Source organism: Macrobrachium nipponense, chromosome 20, assembly GCF_015104395.2.
Source record: "Macrobrachium nipponense isolate FS-2020 chromosome 20, ASM1510439v2, whole genome shotgun sequence".
NCBI lineage: Eukaryota > Metazoa > Arthropoda > Malacostraca > Decapoda > Palaemonidae > Macrobrachium > Macrobrachium nipponense.
In genome coordinates, this window is record NC_061089.1 from 1,800,163 (window position 1) to 1,816,160 (window position 15,998).

Genomic DNA, 15,998 nt, shown 5'->3' on the forward strand with positions numbered 1-15,998 from the left:
CTACCAGACTGGCGAGAAAATGCATCGTCCTCACGACACATCCCAGTCCTCTTCGAGGTCGAAACTTCATGCAAAGAGGACTGTGGAGGGGATCTCCTCCTAGCTCCTCAGGATGTCTTGTCCCAAAGGACAGTGACATCGACTCTGACACCTGACGAAGAGCCAAGCTTGGCATTCGCAGGTGGGTCCAAGCCACGGCTTGGTTCCTTCTCTCACCCTGCGCCCACTGTCATGAGGGGAGAAGAAAATTCCACATTATTGACTGTGGATGTACAACCCCCCTTGAGGGGCTGTACATTCAAAGAAGCTCGCAAGCAAGTCTCCAACACGGACTTTGTTCCATGAGCAGCGCCATTGGAACCAGGGGAAGGAGAGTGACCCTTGGTTCAAACTCCAGGGGCTCCTGAGACGTTAGACCCATGGTTCCCACTCCCGAAGGAGCAGGTGAACCAGCAAGAGCCAACTGCTTCCTGCCGGAGGTAGGCTAAGGAAGCAGGACCCGTTAGACGTCTCATGGCAAGACTTCTTAGGGGAGGAGAAGCTACCTACCTCCTCTTCTTAGGCCAGGAAGCCTTGGAAGAGGGAGGTGAGGACCGGCGGTAGACGAACGGAGATGAAGATGGAAGATTGAAGACGACAACACCTTACTAGACCTCTTCTTCTTCAACCTCTTTTTCGTCAGCTTCTGCAGGAAAGATGTCAGGCACCCCCAAGGTGCGGCAGATGACTCAGCAGGTCCAGGAATGGGAACGAGCAGATCCATGTGTCAGAGCAGGAGCAGGTACAGGAGCAGGCGTAGGTACGACAACAGGAACAGCAGGCTGAGTCACCTCTGCCACCATGAGGGGTGACAGAGGAGGAGCAGTAAGTAATCATAGATACATGCAGAGGTGCCACCCCAGGAGGGATTGGCACTGCAGATACAGGAGCCAGAAGGTGATGAGCTGGCAGAAGTGCCCTAGTCCCCATCACCACAGTAGGGGACACATTGGTCAGATGGTGTGACCAAACCAGGTAGGGCGACATATAATGACCAGGCTGAGTCACCGTAGGGGTAGTGGTGTTACGGCAATGGTACTATTCAAGTGTGCCAACAAAGCCTGTACAGAAGGTAGCCCAACCAGACCCACTGAGGCCCTCACCTGATCCAGACCTGACACCTCATCTGCGGAAGAAAGAATGGGACCCCCCAGCTCTGAAGGCATACCTTTGGAGCGAGAAAAGACTCCCAGAGGAGTGGTGTTGCCCTGGTCCATAGCCACCCCCTCTCCTTCCTCCCCCAACTTGTCAAGAGAGGAAACACAAGCAGAGGCTTCCACCAAAGGGGAAGCAGCAAGCAAGAACGATTGCCAGGTGAGAGGTAGGAAGATGATGGGTTAGCTACCACAGGCGTGTTACCCCCAACCAGGGATTTAGGAGTCTTCCTACAATACCTTCTCCTCCCAGCAAACTTCCCCCACTGTGCCATGGACCAATCACAACACTCCGCACAACGATCTTCTAGATTACACTCACACCCTCGGCAAGATGAAGAGAGAGCATGAGGATCAAAATCGAGCGGTGATGAACAAGTACATCCACATTGACGGCCAAAAACAAAGCAAATTGGAATGTTTACATTCGGTTGGGAGAGATCCCAATGACTGGATGGTAGTTAACTACTGAACACTCTTGTTTAAGATTTCAGCAGCAGTGTCCAAGCTTTGCCTTAAGTAATTTCTATTGTAAAGGACCAAGGGTTTGTATATTGTGTGCGAACTAAATAATTTTGAAATGCACATACTGGATCCCTGATGGCCAATACCACATTTATAAGCTTGATTAGAATTTTGAGATCATTTCTATGGTTAGATCAATCATACAGCATTAATGAAACATGACATTTGTCGAAAATTGCATTTTCCTAACTATACAAAACCTGAGGTCCTTTAACAATAGGAGAAGGTAAAAATAGCGCAGCTGGGACGGTTCGTAAGCTTCGACAAGGGGTGAGAACAAGGTAGTAACTGTTGTCCGATCGTGCGCGCGCCGCGCGCCCACGGGCTGTGAAGAATCACTTTTGGCTTTAGGCCCATGCAAAAAGTTGCAGAGTGAGGGGTGGTATGAGGTGGGACTATATGTAAAAGGACTCAGGTTTGTATAGTTAGGAAAAATAATTTTCGACAAATTGTCATTTGTTCCGATACGTAATACAACCCTCGGTCCTTTAACAATAGGAAGACTCACTTCTTGGTGGGTGGATTCTGAGTCTTTTTGGTGAACAGACTGGTGTTCGTCCAACCTTGGAATGCCTCCCTGGTCGTAAGAGCAAGGGAGGGATCCAAACCTCTGTCCGATTGATCGGGTGTGCACCGCAGGATCAATGGTCAGACCTCTGAGCCAAGTACTAAGAGGAGAGGCAAGCGCATCTCTTCGTACCAGCATTGCAAGAACTTGTTCCTGTACAGGAGCCAACATAAAGTTATGGGTTTGTCTCAAGTAGGCATCCACTCCTTCCCCTTGTTGGAGGGAGTGGAGGATATTTGCTTCTATCCCTAACTAAAGGGATAGATTGGGGCTCGGTTGAGTAGCTTACCTGCATCGGATTCCTTTCCACATGGTGACGACCGTGACCCTCTGCCCACAGGTAGAGAGAGAGAAAGATGGAGAAGAGAAGCCAGTCGCACTCTCATTCAACCATTCATTCCTACAGTCACACCAGGAATCGATGCTGTTCTGCCTGCTCGGGGTGCTGGGTAAGCTTACACAACGTGTTGAGCAGCCACCACAGGTCCCAAGGAAAAAGTATCCAAGGACTTGTGGGCAATATCCGAAGGTAGAAGGACGTGAAGGTAGTCTGGTTGGCCCAGACACCTGCCTTCAGGACCTGCGCCACGGAGAAGTTCTTGCGGAACGCCAAAGAGGGTCCAATACCTCTGACTTCGTGGGCTCTCGGTCGGAGCGTACGTATGTCGTCACTACCATCAGCCTCGTACGCTCTCCTGATCACCTCACGCAGCCAGAAAGCGCGTGTTCTTGGATACTTCTTTCTTGGTAACCCCAGTGCTAACGAAGAGGCGTCGACACTCAGGCCTGAGGTGTCGAGTTTTCTTCAGATAGCGCCGTAGCGCCCTCACAGGACAAAGCAGCATCTCATCCGTATCGTTGTCGGTGAAATCCATTAGGGAGGGGATTGTGAAAGACTCGAACCTGTCGTCAGGGATCGACGGATTCTGAGTCTTAGCTACGAAATTCGGGACGAAATCGAGCGTCACAGATCCCCAGCCCCTGGAATGTTTAACATTGAAGGACAGACCATGAAGTTCCCCTACTCTCTTCGCCGATGCCAGGGCCAGCAAGAAGAGGGTCTTGAGGGTCAGATCCCTGTCTGACGACTCTCGGAGTGGCTCGAATGGTCTTCGAGTCAAAACTCCTAAGGACGAGAGTCACATCCCACTCAGGTGGCCTGAGCTCCCTGGGTGGGCAAGACCTTTCGAACTCCTCATTAGCAAGGAGATCTCGAACGAGTTCGAGATGTCCAGTCCCCTCAGTTTTAGGACGAGTGCCAGTGCAGCTCTATATCCTTTAACTGTGGGTACTGAGAGGAGCTTCTCTCGGCGAAGAAAAACGAGGAAATCCGCTACCTGCTGAAGAGTGGCTCTGAGAGGAGATAGACCCCGTCTACGACACCACCACAGAAGACGGCCCACTTCCCCTGGTTACACAGCTGCAGAGGACTGTCTGACGTGTCCAGCCATCTCTGTTGCTGCGCTGCGAGAAAAAGCCTCTCGTTCGCAAGAGATGGTGGATAACAGCCAGCCGTGAAGTTGTAGGGACTGGACTGCTCGGTGGTACCGCTCTACGTGTGGCTGGGCTAGAAGGTTGTGCCAGTGGGGCATCTCTCTCGGTTCTTCTGCAAGAAGAGCCAGCAGGTCGGATACCAAACGGCTTGAGGTCGTTTGGGAGCCACCAGGATCATCCTGAGATTGGGAGTGACCAGCGCTCGGCTGATCACTTTCCGAATCAGACAAAAGGGAGGAAAGGCGTAGACGAAGAGGTTGTCCCAGGGGTGTTGAAGAGCGTCCTCTGCAGCTGCCCATGGGTCCGGCACGGCTGAGCAAAAAACTTGAAGTTTTTTGTTGTGCCGGGTGGCGAACAGGTCTATGACTGGACGCCCCCACAGGTTGAAGAGCCTTTCCGCCACTTCTGGGTGTAGGGACCACTCGGTCCCTATTACCTGATCCCAACGGCTGAGCTTGTCCGCTACTACATTCCTCTTGCCTGGAATGTAGCGTGCTGACAGCTCTATCGAGTGAAGCCGTGGCCCACTCGTGCACCTGCACAGTCAACTGGTGTAGCGGGAGAGACACTAGGCCCCCCTGCTTGTTGACGTATGCCACTACCGTGGTGTTGTCGCACATCAACACCACCGAGTGTCCCATCAAGCGGTCTTGGAACTCTTGGAGAGCGTAAAACGCCGCCTTGAGTTCCAGGACATTGATGTGAAGGTGCTTGTCGTGATGGTCCCACACACCTGCAGCCAGCAACTCCTCCAGGTGTGCGCCCCATCCCTCGGTCGATGCGTCTGAGAACAGCAGCATCTCCGGGGGGGGAGTGCGTAGGGGCACTCCTCTTAAGAGGTTCCTGTCGTCGAGCCACCAGGCTAGGTCCTGCCTCACCTTCTCCGTGATGGACACGGGGAGTAAGGTGGATCCTTTACCTGTGACCAACTCTCCTTAGTCTCCACTGGAGAGACCGCAGGTGAAGACGTCCGTGAGGAACTAACTTCTCGAGTGACGACAGGTGGCCGATCACGACTTGCCATTGCTGAGCTGCCTGTTCCTGCCGAGACAGGAACCGGCCGGCTGCCTCCCTGAATTTGCTGATCCTCAAGTCTGCGGGGCGGACTTGAGCTGCTACCGTATCGATCAGCATACCCAGGTACTTCATCTTCTGCTTGGGTTCGAGATCGGACTTCTCGTAGTTTATCACGATCCCTAGATCGCGACAAAACTTTAGAAGTCGATCCCTGTCCTGCAGCAACTGCGAGCGGGAGCTCGCCAGGACCAGCCAATCGTCGAGATACCTCAGAAGACGTATCCCGTGCGAATGGGTCCCAAGCAGACACCAGCGTGAACACTCTCGTGAACACCTGTGGGGGCGGTTTGAGAGACCGAAGCAAAGTGCCCTGAATTGGTACACCGTCCCGTCGAAGATGAAGCGGAGGTACTTTCTGGAGGACTGATGGATGGGTATTTGGAAATACGCATCCTTCAGGTCCACCGAAAGCATGAAGTCGTTCTCCCTGATGGAGTCCAGCACGGAACGTGCCGTCTCCATCTTGAACCGAGTCTGGCGAACAAATCGGTTCAGGGGAGAGAGATCTATCACCGGGCGCCAGCCCCCCGATGCCTTTTCCACTAAGAAAAGGCGGCTGTAAAAGCCCGGTGACCGATCCACTACGACTTCTACAGCTCGTTTGGTCAGCATGGTCTTGATCTCCTGCCGAAGAGCGTCGTCCTTTGAGGATCCCAGAAAACATATGTCTGCAGATGGACCGGGTTGGAGGTGAGGGGTGCCGAGATTCGAAGGGTAGTAGATATCCCTCCCGAAGGACGTCTACTATCAGGTCTCGGCACCGTAGCGCTGCCAAGTTGCCCAATGGCTCGCCAGGCACCCCCCCACTTCCGGCAGCTGGTGAGGGGGAACGCCGTCCCTAGCGTTTCCCACCTCGCTTCGACTTCTTCCCAGCACCTCCTCGGGGAAAGGAGGGCTGGGAGGAGGGCTGGTTACGGCCTCCTTTACCAGAAGTTGAAGCAGGAAGAGTCTTTCCTCGGGGCTTCGATGGAGCAGCCGTCTTAGCAGCCGAGGAAGCGCTAGCTAAACTCTTAGGCTTAGCCGCAGATGTACGAGGTTGCCCAGAAACCTTCGTAACTGCCTGGTGAACCAGACGGTCACTGTCATCAGTGCGCCGTCTTTCCACCGCAGCGTCCACCATCCTCTCCGGGAAAGAGAGCGGAGGAACTCTTCATTGGTCCGTTACGTAGTCCATTTACCGCTTCACGCCCGGCCCCCTTGGCTACTCATGTAAGGACAGCGTCCCTACGACGGAGAAACCAAGTTGGCCCACAGGTTTGCCGTCTGATGGGCGAGGTAGGAGATGGCCCTACCTCCAGACTGGCACAGTCTCCTGAAGTCGGGGTCGTCTTCGAGGGCAGCGCCCCCGGCGTCGGCCGCGACCTTGGATACTGTGAGGGACCACAGATCCAACCAAGAGACTGCCTGGAAAGCTGCCATATCGGTAGCTTCCAGGCCCAGTGCCTCCTGCTGCGAGAACACAGGTTCTCCGACAGGAGCTGCTGCAGGGACACACCTGGAGTTAGCCTAGCTAGCTCCGGGTTAACCTGTTTGGGCGGTATTGGATCTACTGATGGCACGTAGAACTTCCGCTGTCGCTGCAGAGGAGGAGGAAGTAGCTTGGAAGACCGTCCTGACTTAAGTGAGTCTCTCGTCCTGAGACGAAATTCTCCACCTGGTCAAGGACTGAGTCTGCAAGCTCCGATCGCGGCAGTCCCACCGTCAATTTTGGTTCCCTCTTCGGGCCCCAAAATGACTCGAGCCGGGACGTGGGCTCAGATGGTGGTAGCGGCGATCCTTCCCCCAGGTCGTTGTGCTGACGAATCAGCGCAATAACATGGGCAAAGTTCCTCTGGATCTCAGGAGTCACAGCGTCCTGAGGAGTAGGACCGTCCAGTCCCTCCAACAGGAGCAGCTCTCGAGACCCTCCTCCTTCAGAAGGGGAGGAACAGCAACAGACCCCTGACGGTCGCCTCCAACCACTTGCGCGTACGACCTGGCTGGTCCTAAAAACCATGCCTGGTTCGTGCGGCGTCGTGGCGGGATCGTGAGCGGCGCACCTCTCACGATCACTCCTAGGTACCTCGCTCTTCCCGGTGTAGCCCGAGGAAGTTGAAGGTATCGGAGAGACAGACCTGACGCTCCCCCCCCGTTCGCTGGCAGGACCAGCGTACGTGGGGGGGGGCTGTAGCCGATCACCAACCCCGCGGTGGGGATCGTACTGCAGGCCATGGTCGCTGCCAGCTCACCTGTGGCCGAGCGGCTCGACTGAGCACGTCGACCCCGATCTCGTGCGTCAGACGAGCTGCTGCTGGCCACCGTCTCCGTCCGGTCCCTGTGGGAGCGGCGGTCAGGTGATCTGCAGAGCTCGCTTTCGCGGTGAGACCGTGAGCGTCCTCACGGCACGTCAAAACCGCTGGTACCCAGCCGAAGCTGGTGCCGTTGGTCGAGGGGACCTCTTCTCAGCCTCAACCGTGGCCGGTCAGAGACCGTCACGTCAACCGAGGTACGGCTGGTCGCTACGAGAGCGGCCGCTGGCCTGGCGAGCGTCACTTGCGCGACTCTCGACAGTCTTCTGCTCCGTGCCTCTGTCGTGACGGTGAGCAAGCTCAGGCGTCTTGACGTTAGGCTGCACGGTCGCCCGAAGGAGACCGTACACTCGGACCTTCTCGCGAACGAGAAGTCGAGCCGGTACCTGAACTTAGCAGCAGTGCTACTAAGACCAGGCGCGGATGTACCAGCAGTAGCCAGCACAATCCTGGTCCCCGTCTTCTTCTTCTTCTCAGAAGAGGAACGGGCCCCGTTCCCGAGGAACAGGAGGACCAGCAGAAGCACCCCCCGTCACGCCAGAGCGAGACGAGCCCTTCGAAGGTCCCGTAGGAGCCTTCTTAGGGGGGGGGGAGGAGGCAGCCTTCTTCTTCTTCGGCTTGGAGGCCTTAGAAGTCGAAGGGGAAAGGGGGGGGCAGGTGGCAACAGGACGACGAAGAGACGATGAAGACGACGACGACATCTTCCTCTTCTTCTTCCTCTTCTTCGTCAGCTCTCTCAGGACGGACGTCAGGTCTTCCATCCACGGAAAAAGTCGGGCCAATTGCCGAAGCAACACGCCCGACTGATCCTGTCCGGAAAGACCTGAGACGTGGGCAGGGGCACCTCCATGACGAGACGCGACGTGGGCAGGGCAGGCACGGCAGGAGCGGCAGGAACATCAGCAGCAGGACCAGCACCATCAGGACCAGCACCAGCAGGACCAGCACCAGCAGGACCAGCAGCAGCAGGACAGCACCAATAGGACCAGCACCAGCAGGACCAGCACCAGCAGCAACATCAACATTAGAGTCCCGCACCGCGCGCTTCGTAGGAGCGGCGCGAGGGGCTGGGCCAGCAACACTCGCTGCAGGTACGGCAGGTACGGCAGCATAGTCCGGCGTCACAGGCCTCTCCATCTCGGCCAAACTCATCATTGGGACGGGCGGTAGATCAGGGGTGGGGCGAACTTTTGGGGCAGCGAAAGTCGGGCGTCGGCAGCACATAAAACCCCGGTGGCGGCGGCACGCCCCTCTTAGGTACGGCAGCGATCGCATTTGAATTGACGCCGTTGGAGTCACTGACGCAATGTGTTGCGTATACACCACATGAGGAGGGGCGGCGTACGCTGGTGTTGACACAGTATTGGTCGTTGTTGTAACCACACCATGAGTTACCACTGCCGACCCCGCTAGCCGTTGAATCAAGCCCTGGATACTGGGGCGCCCTGCAGTCCCAACGACGCCCACACCTGTCCAAGTCGTCACTCACAGCAAGGCACCCTGAGGGAGGTAACAGTCGGGTCAGTTAGAGGGGCACCCTCACGCCTGGGGAGGACGAACCCCCCACCCCAGAGCGGACGGAAGACCCCGAATACAATTGCACATCCGGGTATCGGGCACCCTCCTCCACACTCGACGGATCGAGTGAGGAGAAGGACTCCGAAACCCCCCCCGCAGGGGAAGGCGCAAATCGTGGGGGCTGAGCTGGAGGCAGGAAGGATGACGAGGTATCCGTAACCAAAGGAGTCGCTGGAGAGCTTTCCGACGACTCCTTGGTCGACCTACGCCTCTTCCTACCCTCGTACAGCAACCCACTGCGCCTCGGACCAATTTACAACAGACATTACATGGTTCGGTTTTGGGAGCATTCTCGCCCCCGACACGAAAACATAACTCATGAGGATCAATATCTGGGTAAGAGCGGAATCCGCCGCATTTACGCCCCTCCAGCCCGGGACACACTCTACGGGCAGCTGGTGGGCGCGGCGAAAGCTCTTCTTGATCCATGATTAATTAATCTTCACTCAATGAAAATGAAAAAAGAGTACTTACAATTTCATTCAAGACCACAAACAAACCAGTCAGAAGAAATTGTAACATCCAAAGCACACGACGAAAAATAGCGGGCAGAGCGATGACGAACACGTCCTGTACACCACGGCCGAAAGCAAAAGTGATTCTTCACCGCCCGGGTCGCGCGGCGCGCGCACGATCGGACAAGCAGTTAACTACCGTTCTCCCCTTGTTCGAAGCTTACGACCGTCCCAGCTGCTGCTAGTTACCTTCCTATTGTTAAAGGACCGAGGGTTGTATTAACGTATCGGAACAATTTAAATTTGCTTTTGTATGAGTACTATATTACTTACTTAAAGTAAGGACATCCTGCAGCTAAAATTGCGCGGCTAACCTTCATGTTTCCATCTAATAACTTAACACTTCCATCACATAAAACTTCTAATTTCCTGAGAGATGATAATTCTTTCAGAATTCTAGTAGCATGCAAACCACTTGTAGAATATTCTTGTCGACTCATGATTCTTATGTGTGTGAAAACAAGTACAAAACTGTCCTGCCTGCAATGCAAATAAAATATCAATTAAAGTTAAAGACAATCATCAAAACACTTAAAATACACTGCATTCACACAAAGTAAAAATCATTGTCTTACTGGGCCTATCACTCTGATGGGTAGGGATTACCGACTAAGAATTATCTATAGATATTGATCTTCTGAGGGATGAAAGTTGGTCCTACACTAAAGCATTTTCTCAACCCCTGAAGTCAGTACAACATATTCTATTCTCTTCTTGTCAGTGTTTGTACAGTACTTTCATCTCTTCAGTGCCAAAACATTTGTACCTAACAGAATTCCTCCATATGTTTGCATTCTTTGCAATTAATTTGTTAAATGAATGAACTAGGGTAAACAACCGACTGGACTGGCCAACCCACTGACTACTGCGTTTGTGGCCACCCATATCTATTTGTAGTATATATACATATTACAGCAATTTTATCATTACTGCATTACTGACCACTAGAATTCATGGAAACAGTTTGTAAATGCATTGACGTATGTGTGACGCTCCACTACATTGGCAACGATGTGTCCTTTTGCCGTTGTCTGCTTGTAAGTACTTCAGAAATATCCGTAATTTTTCGGGGTTAATTTGGTTGCAAAAAAGGGATAATAGACATGAATTAAATAAACAATTTGAAGTAACAAAGTAAAGTTAAACTAAATAATGAGTAAAGTAAACAATTAAGGGAATAAAGCTTTGCACCTCATAAACCGTGTACTTGTGCTGCCCGTAACTGTGTTTGTGATGTGAGCACTTAGGAACCAGGAACCGGAGCGTGGTTTAGGTGCAATTTGGAGTGAATTAAGACCAAAATGTGTATAATTACAATCAAATAAGCAATGTGGAGTTTCAGTTGTGATGGCAGTGAGGATAAGACCACCGATTACAAGGTAAAAATGAATTTCAGTTCAAAATATGACCCCGGGAATAAAAAGCTTCATACTTTCACTTATACAGCAACAAAAAGGGATTTTGACGTAAGGAAAAATCTATTTCTGGGCGATTGGCTCGTGTCGCCAGCGAAAATATCCTTTAATCTATTATTTCTAGGGTAAATGTACTAACACATACCAGAGAATAAATAAATAAAGAAAAAGGTCAGTATAACTGACTCGCTCACCCTCCCAGAGAGTGTCGGTATGAACACTATGGCGAGTGAGACCACTACCACGAGCCAAATGCCAATAGAATTCTCCCACTACAAAATCCCCCAAGAGGGGAGCCGACCCACAGAGTGCAGCACCTACTACTACTACTCCATCCCATGCTGCCGACTGCTGCGCCTCTGGTGGCCATCCTGAAGTTAGCAGACAATCTTGGCGATGGGATTGTAGGGCGGGATTTCGCTGGCGACACGAGCCAATCGCCCAGAAATAGATTTTTCCTTACGTCAAAACAATCCCTTTTCCTTTTCTGGGGCTCAGCTCGTGTCGCTGCGCGAAATCGTACCAGAGAAATAGCACAAGATTGTAAAGAATTCAACAAAATATAGAGGTCTCAAATAAAAGATAAAATAAAATAAACCAATATAATTGCTAAATAAAGAATACATATACCACAGTGATACAAAATAGAATATTACTTGGGGATTATACTTATGCTAATAATATTTCTTAACTTAAGGTAATATACATATATACAGGAGAAATATCATAATATGTCCAACAATGGTATCTGTGTAAAGCAATGTATCAAAACAATCTAAAGCAATTAACATAAAAGTTGAATAAAACAAACTCAACAATAATAAAATATAAAAGAATGTATATGACTTAATATACAAAACCCGTAACCATTATAATAAGATGTATCTCCTAGCATAAAAAATAAGGAGATGACATCCACGAGATCAGTAATCATCACAAATGTGAGTGTCCCCTAGCAAAAAAAATAAGGGACACCCACTATATCATCATCAAAGCAGCTAAGACAGGTGACCGTAAATGAACAAGGCAGGAATAGACGAACTGTTGGGTGAGGCAGGTAGAAAGGAGGACTGGATCTTCTACTAAGGTTAGTCGAGTCAGGGAACTATGTTACCCGCTGCAACTGCTGAAAATTTCAGGGCTTCCAAGGACTTTAAGTAATGACGTTTGAACACTGTCGGCGATTTCCATCCAGTATACTTTTTCAACTCATCGAAGTTCATATGTTGGAAATAGTTAATTGAGGTGGCTACTGCCCTGACATCATGTGCTTTTGGGAAAGAGTCAGGATTGGCTTGTTTAATGAAGTACAGGATTTGTTGCCTGATCCTTTAATAGATAAAGTACCACCTTTTTCTCTCCTAAAGAGAGGACCCGATGAGGATGAGGAGTCCTAGATAGAAAGGCTCGTAAAGCTGAAACTGGGGCAAAGAGATAAATCTTGTGGAAGGGGTAGTACCTTCCATGGTTCCACCTCATCAAAGGATCTTCATTCTTGGCTAAAAAGAAAAGCTACGTTCCGGCGAAAGTGCACTTCCCCGTGGGAAGGAACTGAATATGATCCGGATCTCTGGATAAAGCCGACAGTTCTGAAATTCTAGCTCCTGAGGCCAAGCTTAATAAAAATAGGGTTTTTCTTAAGAGCATTATAAACGAGCATGTGTCATTATTGGTTTTCTGAAGCCAGTTTTAGACATCGTTTAAGAACCATGATACTGACGTAGGCCTTACAGAAGGTCTAAGTCTAGCACAGGCCTTGGGAATAGACGAGAAGTAGGAATCTGTCAAGTCTATGTTGAACCCAAATTGAAAAATCTTTTTCAAGGCTGACTTGTTTGTCGTAATTGTGCTAGCTGCTAAACCTTTTTCAAATAAGGATCTGAAAAAAGGATATAGCTGAATTGATTGTCATGATCCTATATCTGATTCTTTCAGGAAGGTTGCTAACTTTTTGACAGCAGCATCATACTGTCTCAAAGTTGAATCTCTTTTATCGGATTCCAAGAAGAGAATATTCTGAGGGTCAATATTCGCATCCCTCTTCGCTGCAAACTTCATGAAATCCATAAAGTTAGGGTTTTGAGAATCCCTGAGGAAGCGAACACAGTCTTCGTTTGTACTGACTGGGAGAGCTTGGGATTGGGGATCCGAAGAGGGCGGAGACCCAGTTCCAGGATGAGAGGGTACCAATTGCTCTTCGGCCAGTCTGGGCTACTAGAGCCACTTGACCCTTGAATTGTCCTGAGTTTGTTTAACACTTTCATGAGAAGATTCACTGGAGGAAAGACATAAATCTTCTCCCAGTTGTTCCAGTCTAGAGCCAGGGCGTCCGTGGCATAGGCCAGAGGGTCCAGGTTGGGGGCCACATAACACGGGAGTTTGTGGTTCGCTTGGGATGCGAAGAGATCTACCTGTAGACCTGGAACTCTCTGAAGAATCCATTGGAACGAACTGTTGTCCAGTGACCATTCCGACTCTAGAGGTACTGATCGGGATAGAGCATCTGCTATGACGTTTCTCACTCCTGCTATATGGGTGGAGGAGAGATGCCAACTGAACTTGTCCGCCAGGGAGAAGATGGCTACCATGACATGATTTAGATGACGTGACTTGGAGCCTCCTCTGTTTATACAATGTACTACCACTGCGCTGTCCAGGACTAGCTTTATGTGGGAGTACTTTGGCGGACGTAACCTTTTTAGAGTCAAGAACAGTGCCATTGCCTCCAGTACATTTATATGGAACTGACGGAACTGAGGTGACCACGTTCCTTGAACCTTGTTCCTTTTTGAACTGAATATATCCTCCCCAACCGCTTAATGAAGCGTCTGTGTGGATAGTGATCCCTGGTGGAGGAAACTGAAGGGGCACTGACACCGACAGGTTTCTTGACTTTCCGCCCACGGCCGAAGTCGATTCTTTAGAATCAGAGGGACTGAGGACAATTTGTCCCTGGACCTGACATTTGCTCGTGAGCGCCAGATTCTGGTTAGGTCTTTCAGTTTGGCTTTCATTAGGATGTTCGTCACTGATGCAAACTGGAGAGAACCCAGGATCCTTTCCTGAGATCTTCTTGAAGCCAGTTTGTGACTCAGAAATTGCTTGACTGACTTCGCTATTTCCTTCCTCTTGGACGTGGAATCGACAGAGTATGGGAGGATAGATTCCATTGAATGCCTAGCCACTGAAAGTTTGACTCTGGAGTGAGTCTTGATTTGGTCCTGTTTATCTTGAAGCCTAGATATTCCAGGAACTGAATCACTTTCAGTGTTGCTTTGTTGCATTCCTCGACTGTTGAAGCCCAGATCAACCAATCGTCGAGATACGCTACTACCATAACCCCTTTGCGATCTGAGTTGTTGAACAACTACTTCCGCCAGCTTCGTAAACACTCTGGGTGCTACGTTGAGCCCGAAAGGAACTACCTTGAAGGAGAATGTCTGGTCTCCTATCTTGAAGCCCAGATACGGACGGAAGTGTCTTGCAATAGGGATATGATAGTAAGCGTCTGTAAGATCGATAGAGGTGGTGACGGCCCCACGGGGAAGTAAGGTCCGTACCTGCGAGATCGTGAGCATCTTGAACTTGTCGCAGCGAATGGCTAAGTTTAAGCGGGACAAGTCTAAGATTACTCTTCTTTTTTGTGAGCTTTCTTTGGCACGCGAACAATGCGACCTTGAAATTTTTAACCTTTTGACTCTCGCTATAGCTCCTTTCTGAAGGAGATCCTCCGCATACTCCGTCAGTTCCTTGAAGGAAGTTGACGGAAAGGCCTGGATGGGGGTGGGTTCGTTAACCAGCTCCAACCCAGGCCTTTTGACACAATGCTCTGAGCCCACTTGCTGAAGTTCCACCGGTGGCAAAAGTGAAACAGCCTCCCTCCTACCTGAAGTTCTTCATTGGTTCTGGTAGCCTCCTCGGCCTCCTCTGAAGTGTTTTCCCCTATTAAAGGGACTCCCGATCCTCTCCCACGAAAGGAACGCTTACCTCTGCCTCCCTTACCCGAGCGGTCATACTTCTGGTGAAGATTGACTCTCGAAGGCTTGATTGTAAGCTGGAGAGATGGCGTAAGAGGTGGAGGGCTGAGGCTGAGGGAGATCACGTAAATTGGCTGTGATTGAGCCTTTGAAGTGGAAGGTTGGGCTGTTTGCACTAAGGGAACCGTCGGAACTTGCTGAGAAAAGCGTGGCTGCTTTTTCTGGTAGGGCTGGAAACGCCTGGTTTCCTTTGCCCCTTACCTCTAGCTGCTAGATCTTGCCTCCTCTTAGCCGTAAGACCCCAACGGTCCTTAAGGCTCTGGTTCAAACCTCGTAGCCTCTGACTGGACTTCCTTCACCATCGCTTCTGGGAAGAGATCTGCTCCCCAGATGCTCGACGCAAGTAACCTATTCGGCTCATGCCGAATGGTTGCTTCTTGTAGGACATGCTTCCTACAATTCGTCCTAGCAGTGGCAAACTCAAACTATCTGACTGTACCGTTTGAGTCAGGGATTGGTCATAAGTTTGAAAAGCGGCTCTGAACCATAGGCTATGGTGGCCACCTCGGTCATAGCCATAGAATTAATCGATCTGGCTAACCGCGATTTGGCGTCAATTCAGCTGAATAAGGCTATCTGGAAGCTGGGTAGCTTTTCACCAAACTGCTCCATAGCACAGTCCGGTTTGAGTTTGCCAGCTGAGAAGGTGTTAGGTAAGTCTTCCCCACAATTCTCCGGCTGAAGGAGTAACGGAGATGTAGGATCTGCTTCCTTCAGTTGAGGCATGGGATCCCCCTTCTGGGCGCTGGGAATGGTAGACGTCGCGATCTTTGTCAGGAAAGGGAGCGGGGGTACTCTCATCCATCGTAAAGATCGTAAACGGACTCTTGAAAAGGTTGGATTTTCGTATTGGAACAATCCATGTCCTCTAAACACCTGAGCCATTCTCTCTGTGCTAACTGAAAAGGATGGCCACCAGAGGCGCAGCAGTCGGCAGCATTGGGATGGAGTAGTAGTAGTAGGTGCTGCCCACTCTGTGGGTCGGTCTCCCCTCTTGGGGGATTTTGTAGTGGGAAAATTCTATTGGCATTTGGCTCGTGGTAGTGGTCTCACTCGCCATAGTGTTCATACCGACACTCTCTGGGAGGGTGAGCGAGTCAGTTATACTGACCTTTTTCTTTATTTATTATCTCTGGTATGTGTTAGTACATTTACCCTAGAAATAATAGATTAAAGGATATTCGCGCAGCGACACGAGCTGAGCCCAGAAATGATGTTTTATTGTGCTGATTACAACTGCAATCTTGAGTAAGATCAATAAACGTTACATAAATACGCTAACATTGTTCAAATGAGTACTGGGAAGCT

General features: G+C 50.6%; 1 protein-coding gene across 2 annotated transcripts in view; it reads right to left on the reverse strand.

Moving 5' to 3' along the window:
• Positions 1-15,998, reverse strand: part of LOC135221558 (gigaxonin-like) — a 501,126-nt gene that overhangs the window by 452,392 nt on the left and 32,736 nt on the right. For both annotated transcript variants that reach the window (XM_064259261.1, XM_064259264.1), the window contains exon 2: positions 9,512-9,718. In XM_064259261.1, coding sequence (XP_064115331.1) covers positions 9,512-9,718 — 207 coding nt within the window. The remainder of the gene's footprint in view (positions 1-9,511; positions 9,719-15,998) is intronic.